Below are 11,842 nucleotides of genomic sequence, written 5' to 3' on the forward strand. Positions count from 1 at the left end.
GGCAGGAGGTCGATGATCGCTTTGTTGTCGTATCATCAGACCTTCGGCCGCTTGTTTTGGACACTTGCGGCATTTCTGGAAATGCTTTTTCATTTTCAAATTTTACATTTCAAATTGAATTTTGGTATCTATTTGCTGGGGTACATTTTGAAAAATAAATCTCAAATGTCTTTTTCTTTTTCATTTTAATTAAGTGAAAGAATGAGCAGTCTTGAAGAAGAAAATTAAAATGCAAATAGGATTATTGATAACTAATTTCATTTATGAGTCAAACAATGCAGCCACATTCTTAAAATGAAAAAGCATTTCTGAAAATGCTTTTTCATTTGAAATATGGTAACGATTTGCTTAGCAGCAGACTATTCAGCCAATCATGGCCGTTGTTCTGAGGCCAACGCATCACGTCACGCGTAGGTCACATTTAGAAAAGCACGATTGGCTGGAATTTCCATCATTTGTTTCCGAATCCGGACACAGATGCCTTCAAGGTTCACAAAATAACTCCGACAGACTTTGTCGATAGGCTGATGACAACTGATTACAACCACACATTCACGGAATGGTCACATTATCGTACATTTGGCCTTTTTTAGGAATATTGATCGTACAGAGAGCAAAATAATCGTACATATACGATAATTATCGAACACCTGGCAACACTGGACCCACTAGTTTGTTTTTCGTGTAAGCCCTTTTGTCGTATTCTCCTGTGGATACGCGAACGCACCACATACAACAAACATGGCGCCGACCAAAAAGCGCAACGTGAGTTCAAAATCTAATGCAAAAAGGGATAAAATCGATTTGGAAGGTGTCGTTGAGCGTATACTTGAAAGCAGAAAGCATGCCAACGACGTTTTTGACATTCTCGAGTTCCTTCAGGTGAGAAAAAATAAAACACCCAACACATTTCAACATCTACGAAATATACGTCGTTTCGTTCAGCCACTGCCAACATGCTTGTCCACGTTTGTCTTCTAAATCTACACAGTCAGAAAAAGAGGAGGATGTTTTCTGCGCTGTTAATGCCTGCTGCAAGCTGTTCTGCACATTGTTGGAGAGAAAGGATCTATTTATTGGAAAGCTTCCTGGGGAGGATGCGTCGTTGAACGGTAAAAGTTCTGATCAAACGTTATAAGCTGAGATGGTGGAATCTGTTGTATCTGCAGGACATTTGACCTGTGAGATTAACAACTGTGATGTTATTTTATTAAATTATCATAATCTTCTGGCAACAATTGGATTAGTTTATGAAATCCTCTGAAGATTTGGGGAGTATTTTTCCTGAATGAAACAGGCCCACACCATCACTGATTCTCCACCATACTTTACAGTGAACAGGAGTTGCTTTTCTACATATTGGATGTTTTTTGTGCCAGACCCACCTGCAGTGTTTATTGTCGAAAATCTTAATCTAAACAATGCAAAGGCTTATAATAAAGTCAAATTAGTGCTTGGGTATCACTCCTCTGCTGTTCTGTAACAGTGAGCTTTGATTTTTTTTTTTTTTTTTACGGCCTCTCACCCTCTCACCATAGATGGTAGCATCATACATTTCGAACCTCATCCAGTCTTGTTTGTTGCAGTTTCAGTTGTTTTAATATTTTTCATTATTGCTCTGATCATAGATATGGGCAAGTTTAGGCAAGTAGCTATGTTCTTGTTATAACAACATATATCTGCCTTACTTGAATAGCATGTTTTCTTGTCTTTCCTATTTTGCTCCAGGTGGACACAGCGCTGAGATGAAGTACAAGATTTTCATGCGACACCGTTACAACAGCTGTGTGGAGATTATGCTGGAGCATCTCAACCATGAAACACATGAAGTTAAGGTAAGCTCACTTTGAGTTATAGCTATTTTTATTTCTTGTTTATTTTTTTTATTTTTTACAAAGGCAGATATCCCGTTATGTGTTTAAATGAATGCTGGGTGTAGCTCTGCATAGATTTCTGACCTTACCTCAACTGTAAAACTGGGGGTTTATTTCCCAGCTCAGTCAGTTCGCTCATTTTGTGATTGGACAAAGTCAGCTGAATGTTCTGCACACACTGTTAATAAGATCATCAAGATGTTTTTTTGGAAATTATCAGACAGACCTTTGTGTTCTGTTTGGTCTTTAGATGGCATTTTTGCTCAGTCTGTTCTCGTTGCATCATTAACCAAGATGGGTGAGGTTTGCAGGGCTTTAGTTGTTCTGGATTCTTCTGGGACCTCCGGCATGAGTCATTGGTGCGCTCCTAAAGTAATTTTGGTAGGCCAGCCAATCTTGGTAAGGTTGCTGCATGGTGGAGTCTCAAAGCCTTAGAATGGCTTTAGAACCCTTTCTAGAATGAATGATGTCAGTGACTTTGATTCTCATACCGTTAAGCTCATAGCATATTGACTGTGACTTATGCAATTATGCTATGAGGTTAACGATATGTTCCTGAATTTTGTTAGATAAAGTGTTGCTTTTTGAGATCTTTTGGCCAACTGGATGTTGTCAGACAGGTTTTATTAGTACGTAGATCCGGCAGTAATCAGAGCTTGGTGCTAGTGAAACTAAACTTAGCTTTCCAAAAATAAACAAAACTGCATTTTGCATTTACCTGTATATATTTGGCTGAGATCATTTTTTTTTTTTTTATGAAGGAAACATTCAAGTGTGACAAAAAGAGCAAAAATAAAAACAGATATTTGTAAGGGGCCAAATACTTTTCTATAGCTCTGTATGCATAAAGCATATCTTATGTCTACATATAGGAAAGTGCCCTGTGCTGCCTGATGAAATTTGCTGAAGGGCAAGGACAGCATCCTCTGGAAGATCTGGACTGGAGTGAACATTTCAGCTTCCCAAGAGAACTGATCCAAGTAGGCACTTGTCAGTTTTGTTATAACTAATTAACATGCTCCTTTGTGTGTTTTAATGAATCCCTTTCTTATTATAGAAAGCTGAAAATCCTTATAGTTAAAGGAAATGTTTAACATTTGGAATTTCTTTTGCTGAAAGGCAGTGGTGCACAACCTTCTGTCTCAGAGCTCAGACAACTCCCTGCTGATCTCCAGGTTCCAGGAGTTCCTTGAGATGGAAGATGTACGTTACTACGTGATAAGCTCCATCCGTGAAAATGTGGCCACAGTCATGGAAAAAAACAAAGGGGTAGGAAACCATCACCTTCCAGTGTACCTTCCATTGTTGCCGTTGTTAAACTTGACCTTATTTGGCTTTTGCTTTTTCTTCTTAGGCTGTCCTGCTTGTATATCAGTCCAATGTGTTCATTCTCATGTCCAACATTAATATGCCGAGCCAGAACTCTGAGCTTACCAACTTCATGGTCAAACAGGAAGGTTAGTGCTTTTGTAGTTTTTGATTTGGCAGAAAACCGCAGAAGTTCTGTTTGATGCGTTTTTCCTGAGAAGTTAACATTTAGAAGGAGAAAAAATCTTCCTTGAGACTCTTAAGAATATCAGTAACCTGAAATGTTTTTTTTTTCAGCCAAGCATGAAGATTGGAAGGCAGCAAAGCTCAATGTAAGTGAAATATTTAAACTCTTATCTTCTCGTTCTAAGTTTGTCCTGAATTAGCTGTGCAATGCTTTGTCTCCCCTTCAGGACCACAAACGGGCCTTTGAGAGAATGTGGCTCAGTTTTCTCAAGTATAAGGTAAATATTTAGAGTACACAGTTAACAGTTTGCCCTCCTTGCTTACTTCCTTAGTCTCATTAGGTTGTGACCTCTCTCTTTCTGTTGTAGTTGCCTAACAGTATGTATAAGAAGGTGTTGGTGATCCTTCATGAGTCCATCTTGCCACACATGAGCAAACCCACACTAATGATTGACTTTTTGACAGCTGCCTATGATGTTGGTAAGTTTATAAAAAAAAATATTGTTAGGGGTCACTTCTGTAGCAGTTTCTCTTTTCTTTTGTTTTGCTGCTTTAAAGTATTTTTCCTGAATTTACTTCCAAAGCCCAAAAGTAATTCATTAAATAGTTTTAGATAGTTCTTTGTCATTATAAACGTAGACTTCTCTGAAACATTTAAGCATATAATTGTTTTTGATCTTCTAAAGTCTAATGTTTGGTTAGCATTATTTTATTTAAAATTTGGTGTTTGGAACACCTTTTTAAATGATAACATCAGCATCTGCATCCTTGGTAAATACGTTGTAAAAAGCTTAAAACAAATTCTTCCTTTATTGTATTAATGTAATTTACCACTGAAAATATCCAACTTTTAGTTTGAGTTTTTCATTAATGTTTTTTATAGAATGGTAGATGATACCCCTGCTGGTAAAAGCACTATTACGATGACATTTTATAGTGTTGCAGAACACAGAGATTGAGATCTTTGACCGTTCTTTTGGGCGCCACCTTATGCCACACCCCCACAGGGGTTAGATCTAGGAACGGAGATGGCCATGGCTGATCTTATTTCTGATGAATCAATTCTATGTTGATTTGATCACATGTTGGATCCTCATCCTGCTGAGAGCCCCAATGATGACCTCTTTTTAATTTTCTGGCAGAGGCCATCCGATTAAATTTTTTTTATTAAAGATATTTCTGTATTTCAGATGCACTCAACAAGGTCCCCAGGTCATTTAAAAACAAAATAAAAACAGGCCCACAGCATCACAGATCCTCCACCATACATGATGGTGGGCATGACTCACATTTGCAAATATTTATTATTTTGAAGTATTTGTTGCTAAAACCCTCAATCCTAGTCTCATGTGACCAAAGCACTTGGTTCACGATAAAGCCTCAGTAGCGTTTAGAAAACTCCACTTGTTGGTCTCTGTGATAGTTGCCATGCAGACCTCTAATAACTGACATGGAGACTGGGTGCATACAAAATGGGACTCTTTGCTGCAGCTTTCAATATTTTTTTTCTTACCTCCTTTACAATCCTATCTTACTGTCTGTGGCAGGAAGATAAACTTTGATCATCATCCAGCCTTGTTTGTCACAATTTCAGTTGTTTTAAACTTTTTAAAATCTCTCTGACCATATATATTGACAACTTTTAATGTAAAGCTATTTTATTGTAGATATGTCCTGACTTATTAAGATCAACACACATCTACTTTGTTTGAATGGCATGTTCTCTTGCCCTTCCCATTTTGAAGAGTGGCTAAGAGAAATGGGCCTGTTTGCCCTGTACAACATATACCCCAGGAAATTATGGGTTACTAATTAAAAGTTCCTCAACACTCAGATCAATTTAATGTACAAAAAAAAAAAAGTATTTATTTTCAAGGATTATTTTAAGGGATGTCTGTAATTATTGCACTGTTAAATTTATATGGAAAATGATTTCTTAATGTTGTATTGTTTCCCTCAGTAAATTAATGTACTTAAAATAATGATTAGAATAAAAAGAAAATTCAGTGTGAAATTATGCCGGTGCAGTAAAAGATCAAATTATTGGGAAGCTTTCGGCACAATGTCATTAGAGGTGGAAGTAAATATACCTGTTTATGAAAAACATAAATCTAATGTGGATCTATTTTTACAGGTGGAGCAATCAGTCTGCTGGCTCTAAATGGCCTGTTTGTGCTCATTCATCAACACAACCTGTGAGTGTCATGTAAAAACGGTTTATTTTACTTAGTAGTTGCAGAAATAACAGGAAGTTATACATAAGAATGTAAACTATTTAAATTGGCATTAAACACTGTTGTTTTTGTTTACAGAGATTATCCTGATTTCTATAAAAAGTTGTATAATCTTCTTGAGCCGTCTGTTTTCCATGTGAAGTACAGAGCACGCTTCTTTCATCTGGCCAATCTTTTCCTTAGCTCCAGGTAAGATCATCCTTCTTTGCTACTGTGTATTTGTGTATTTTAGCCCATACTCAACACAGCATATAAATGTTCACACTTTAATTTTATGTATTGTTTGTGCTCGTCTCCAGTCATCTGCCAGTCTACCTGGTGGCTGCGTTTGCCAAACGCCTGGCTCGCCTGGCTCTTTCAGCTCCACCCACAGCTCTTCTCATAGTGCTGCCCTTCATCTATAATCTGATCCGACGCCATCCATCCTGCAGAGTTCTGATTCACAAGCCCACCTTAGAAGATGGTGAGCCACATTTTTTTTATGTAGCTGGGTTTGTGTCTGTTGCAGTTCTTAAATGTAAGTTATTACTGGTAAAGTAATGTAAAAGCATCTTGTTTTTATGTGCAGCATACTTCTTAAATAGAACAGAGATTTAGTTATGAGCTAAGGTGATTTCTATTTACATTGACAGAGCTTCTTGAGGATCCGTATGTGATGGAAGAAGAGGATCCAGCTCTTTGTCATGCCTTAGATAGCAGCCTGTGGGAAATTAAGGTAAGCGTTTTAGCTTGTGATCAAAAGAGTTTTTTTCCTACCAAACTGAGGCAAATGGTTGCTTTGGATCTGTTCTTCCTGTTTGCATCGGCATAGCACCAGATCCTTGCTAGCTCCAGGCAATCACCTGGAGAAAAATGGTAAAATGCAGAACTTTCAAACAAAAAAAAAAAAAAGATTAGCAGTGTAATTGTAAAAGCAGATGTCTTCGCACTGTGTTTCAATATTATATATAATGTGGTAAATTAAGGCCATACGGTTTCTTTCACTGTTAAAAACTTTTTGCAGCTCAGTTTATAAACACTGTCAGGTCTTTCTATTGTCAGCTGGTGTTTCGAAATCTTGCTTGAGACACATTTTGTTGCTACATTTTGCAGCATTGCTTAAAATTGCTTAATTGAACTCTAAAATGCTTGACAGTATTTTAAATAGTGTTGACAGACAGTTGTTTAAAGCAGCAATTATAAATCAGATTGGTGGCACAGAAGCTCAAAATGGGGGATCAGACATTTACAAATGAATGCTTTAAGTTGCATCATAATGTGCCTCTGTGTCTGTTTAAAACCTCTAAGTTTCAGGACAGTAACCTGTAAGTCTCATAAAAGGTCTGAAAAGCAACTTGTGAAAAATACCTCATTTCGGGAAATAATTTAATAAGTTCCAGGAAAATACATAATAATCTTTGGAAAGTAGCTGGTAAAATTTGAAAAGTAACCTCTAAGCTCTGTAAAACTACCTACTAAGTTCAGGGACGGTGACTCGTAAGTTCTATGAAACTATCTGGTTAAGTTCAAGAAAGTACTTGCTCAGTTGTGGAAATTACCTTTTAATAATAAAAAAAAGAAGACTAAATTATGAGAAAGCACCTAGTAAGTTTTGGGAAAGTAACCAGTAAATTCCTTGAAAGTTTCAGAAAGTACACATCAAGTTCCAGGCAGTTCCTGATAAGTTTTAAAAATGTATATTTCAAGTTTTAGTGAAAGAATGGGATTTATTATGTAGCACATCCATCTGTCCATTCTCCGTACCCACTTATCCCTGTAGGGTCATGGGAAACACCCAAGATTCAAACCCAGAGAAGGCAATAGTGCTACGATCATGAAGCCTGTATTATTTAGTAAATTATGAACATGGTAACCTTCATGTAATGGCAGCATAAAGGACATTCTACAGTCTCTTACTTCCTGTCTTACAGACACTGCAGAGGCATTATCATCCCGATGTGGCCAAAGCTGCGATGTTGATCAACACACCTCTATCAGAGCAAGAAGATGACATCAGTGAGGTGCTGGAGATAACTGCTTATGAGGTAAAGAAGCATTCTCTTGTCTTAAAGTACAGCCATTTCATTACAGCTCTATGGTTTGCTGCAGGTTTTCAGTCCATGTTAGAGAAACAATACATCACTGATATCTATAACCTATTAACATTATGGTTAACAGGTTAATCATTTTAAATCCAAATCAGAGTAGCTCCATTAAAGAGAGGTTATGTGTGTTAAGATGACATGTATATTGTTATAGTTATTGTGTCATTACTCATTTATCCATCAAATGAATAAATAGATTTATTTGCATATAAATCACAATGAAATTGTCGCATGCTTTACAAATGTCTCTATGATGATCAGGAATGTTTCCAATTCTCTTGTTTTCAGCTGATGGAGCGAGACCTGAAGCTGTCTCAGGGCAAGGGGGCTCCGCTGGAGTTTGAAACAGCTACACATTTACTAAAAGGAGGTGGAGAAGTGTTGGGACAACACTTTTGTCTAGTTTAAAAGATTATTAAAGAATACTCCATTGTGTGTCACTTTCTTTATGCTGGTAAGGTTTTGTGGATGAATGCCTGAAGTGGTTTGTAGTCATGCAGGAGTATAGACAGACTTCATGTACAAAACTGCCATATAAATAAAGCTTTTTTTTAAATTAGAGGAATTGAAGTGTTTATTTTTTCTTTCAACTTGACTTATTGATGCCTTTCTACCTACCCATCAACAGTTTATGGGGTCAATAATATTAAACTGCAGTACATCTACATCACAAAGTGTGTCTAAAGCAAAAGTGTTGACATAACTGTGTACTGATGCTCCATATGAAATACTACAGTCAAACCCATTTAAGGTAAAGTTTGTGATTACAACATGAAGTAACCTCTGAGCCATCAGGAAAGATGGAAATGGCAAAATGTTTTGGAAGTATTACCTTAATTTTGACTTGTAGATTTCTAGCCTGAAATTAAAGATCCTGAAGTGCATGGGGTGTGAATTAGGCTGATGTGCAAGCATCTTTATCAACGAGTTAGCTTCCTCATACTTGGATGGTTTAGTGGTTACCATATCCCAAACGTCTCAAGGTCGTGTTCAAACATTTAAACACTCAAAAGACTCCATCATTGCACAATGGTCCAACTGTTTCTGCTTATGCTTTTCTGCTTCTGAGGAATGAGAAAAATACATTTGCAGCCATTGTGATTACAGCCTTCCGTGGTGATTTATTGAATAACTGCCTTATTAATAATTTTGTAAACTAGTTTTTTCTCAGTCTTTATGTTCGATTGGTCCTAACAAAAGGTCAGGCATAGCCTCTTTCTCGAACGCAACTGGGTAATAAATTGTTGACTAATAAATTCCCCTGAGCCATCTCCGTCGTGGGATCATTGTCTTTATCCCATTCTAACCTTGTTTTCCACCTGTTCAGATGTTAATGGAGATTCATTTGTTTTCAGAGTTATAATTCTCCCATTTTGTGTGGACGTGGTCCAAACCTATCTTGCCCCTTAAAAAGATGATTTTATTTTTCATGTTTAAGCATTCCATTGTTTTATTTCTCTAAAAAGCCAAGAATTGGTAATGGTTTAGAGGTTGGAAAGCTAAAACAATCACCTGTTTGCTCAGTTATTGTTTTGTTTATTATCTTTTCAATAATAATCTGTAAATGTTCAGTCTGCAAACCAGGCAGAAGTGATTTTTAGCAACTCAAATAATGAATTCAGATAATGACTAGTATTTATGTGCTGGACATACAAATGATGTTTCCATGTCATGCTAAGGACACAGTTGTATATTAGTATTTTTTTTAGTTACATTTATTTTATTATGAGCTGGTCGTACGTTGTCTCCTTTCTCTTCTTAAGTGGACCATATGGTCACACAGCAGGCAGTCCAGAGTAAAAGGACAGTAAGGGAAGATCATGAATTATAATTCAATTATTCTTCAGAAGAGGTGGTCAGACCAAAATAAACCCTCAGACAGCCATGCCTGATGCACAAAAACACAACTGCAATAAGGGAAGCAACAAAGTGTCCCGAATCTTGTGTTTGTAGGCAATTTTTATTTTCTTTGCTTTTTAAAAAGGAGGATGGACAATGCTGAGGACCAAGACAAGGAGAAACAATTAAGTTACCATCGTCTTGATAAGAGAAATTGAAGACTGTATTTTGAATGGGTAAGAGTTTTGTTATTCTCTGTGTCAGGATGTTTGATTTTATCATCAGTTTCCTATTATTTACAGTCCAGCTCTTCTATCTGACTATTATTCAAATATGTTTTGTTTGTTCAGCGTCTGGCCTTTACACTTATAAGCATTAGCAAATAACTCAAGGGATGGACCTGTTACGTGTCTGTACATCTCAAAAGCAGCATTATAAACGGGACAAAGTCAATTTCACTTTCTTACAAGCAGTTGGTCAATTTCTGCCATGTTATTAATTGTGCCTGTTTGAAAAACTGCCAAAATTAAAGTCTTGCTGAATTGGAAAAGCAATTTCTCACCAACAAGGTGTTTCTCAGAGGTATGTAGCTTATTTTCACCAGGATGTGTAGCATGTCACTTGGACAAGTTGAGAATAAAAAGAAAACTAAAGAAGAGTCACGACTGAATAAAAAATCAGCAGCTAATCGACAGTTTGTTGGCGATAAAAATGTTAAATGTCAAACAAACAGCATTTGGCTCAATTTGCATTTGGACAATGAAAATGTAAAAAAAGAACCTTACAAAGCATTTGCTATTCGTATTAATGTCTTTTTTGTGCTTTTTAAAATTGTATATATTTTATTTTCAGCAGTGACTCGAAGTACAAGTTCAAGTTACATCAGCGTTCATGTTGAACTAAAAAAGTCCCCTCTAAGTTCTACTTATAAAATGCCCAAGGAAACAACTTAAAATAGGTTTTTCGTTGTCTAAATATTTCATAGGTTTGTGTTATGGCAAAAAGAAACAAAATGTTTGTGTCCAAGGATTGGACTGAAAGGTATTATTAACCGCAGCCAGCTCAAAAAAATAAGTCAGACCTTCAAAAACCCTAAGAATAATGAAGTAGATAGCTGTTCAATTACATTAAGGTTTAAAGAAAACATGTGTTCTTGAAGCAACACAAGCAATGAAGGATAACAAGAACAGTGCAAAAATAAAATCTTTCACTGAATTTCATTCGTACTATTTGGAAACATGAATTTGTATGAACTGTGCAACAGTGAAGACTTGTTTCTCTGAAGAATTATGATGAGCCAATTACATCAGACCAGTAATCTGAAGTAAATTCAAATAAAGCATCAGTTGCATAAAAATAAATAAATAAATAAATAAAAACCCTTCTACCTCTTCTGAAACACTATATATAACTGAACAAACTCTATCTTGCACCTTGTTACCTACTAAACAAAAAAAGCTCCACCCCTTTTTGGACCAAAATGTTTCCAAAAAATATGGGGGCCAAATTTTTTCGTCTAAGCAAAGCACTACTATTTTTCTTATCAGCATGTATTGGTTCAATTTCAACAAAGCAGATTTGCAAAAGTTTGAACAGCCTCATAAAGGTATTAACAAAGACTGACTTTCTACATCTCCATTTAGATTGAATTTGGACAAAATCAAAGTAGCTAACCTAGTCCCAATTTTTCACATCTACAGTATGCTTTAGGCTGAATTTGAACAAGACATATTGACAAAAAAGCACAATTGTCAATGTATATTTTTTGGCTTAATGTAGACATTGACTGTCTGATATGAAATAGCAATAAAAAGATGATAGATGTCAAATAAGAAATTACATCCAGGCCCCTGTTATGACATAGGAGGAGCTTTTTATCTCTCACTTTGATAAGTTTGTAACAGAGATGCTTACTGTAGGATCCATGAGCTTTGTGTTCCCTTGCTTTTGTGTCTGTGCTCCTCCTCCAAAATCCCCTGCAAGGAAATAGAAGCTGTCCAAGGTGAGTCAGCACAGAAAATCTGTTTGAGCATGTGGTTGAGGCAAGAAAGTGCTCAGAGAGAGAGAGGAAATTGAAGAAGCTAGTTTGTTTAGCATCGTTTTATCACTTAACAAATCCATTATATGATGCTTTGTTGATGATATTACTATCAATGGAGAAATGTTTTAGTTATGATAAAATATCACTCTTTAAAATGTTTCACTTTAAATTTAAATTGAAGTTACATGCATTTAGATTTCTCATCCCTACATGTGCAACTGTTCTGCTGTGTACTTGCTGAAAGCACAGAGTTTATGGGTGCAAGCGAGTGTTCAT

The 11,842-nt window shown here is 36.3% G+C and overlaps 1 protein-coding gene across 2 annotated transcripts; it reads left to right on the forward strand.

Annotated features, from left to right (window-relative positions):
• The first annotated feature begins 715 nt into the window (after nt 1–715).
• On the forward strand, nt 716–8,247 carry noc4l (nucleolar complex associated 4 homolog). 2 transcript variants are annotated; one of them, XM_047371987.1, is made up of 16 exons: nt 716–882; nt 992–1,112; nt 1,729–1,835; nt 2,747–2,854; nt 2,994–3,143; nt 3,229–3,331; nt 3,480–3,514; nt 3,596–3,646; nt 3,737–3,746; nt 3,834–3,848; nt 5,503–5,563; nt 5,681–5,791; nt 5,902–6,065; nt 6,235–6,317; nt 7,513–7,626; nt 7,975–8,247. In XM_047371987.1, the coding sequence occupies exons 1-16, from the start codon at nt 742–744 to the stop codon at nt 8,092–8,094; spliced, it is 1,494 nt and encodes a 497-aa protein (XP_047227943.1). In that variant the 5' UTR covers nt 716–741; the 3' UTR covers nt 8,095–8,247. The 2 variants fall into 2 exon arrangements, with proteins under 2 accessions (XP_047227943.1, XP_047227942.1); XM_047371986.1 differs by having other exon boundaries at nt 717–882; nt 3,737–3,848.
• Nucleotides 8,248–11,842: the final 3,595 nt, after the last annotated feature.

This window comes from Girardinichthys multiradiatus, chromosome 8, assembly GCF_021462225.1.
Source record: "Girardinichthys multiradiatus isolate DD_20200921_A chromosome 8, DD_fGirMul_XY1, whole genome shotgun sequence".
In the NCBI taxonomy this organism is placed as follows: Eukaryota; Metazoa; Chordata; class Actinopteri; order Cyprinodontiformes; family Goodeidae; genus Girardinichthys; species Girardinichthys multiradiatus.

Excerpts from the sequence above, each read along its gene's own strand:
- noc4l (XM_047371986.1), top strand. The coding sequence starts at position 742 with ATGGCGCCGACCAAAAAGCGCAACGTGAGTTCAAAATCTAATGCAAAA. Across the intron at positions 3,849-5,502 it reads GACAGCTGCCTATGATGTTG|GTGGAGCAATCAGTCTGCTG; the intron begins GTAAGTTTATAA and ends CTATTTTTACAG. Across the intron at positions 6,318-7,512 it reads GCAGCCTGTGGGAAATTAAG|ACACTGCAGAGGCATTATCA; the intron begins GTAAGCGTTTTA and ends CCTGTCTTACAG.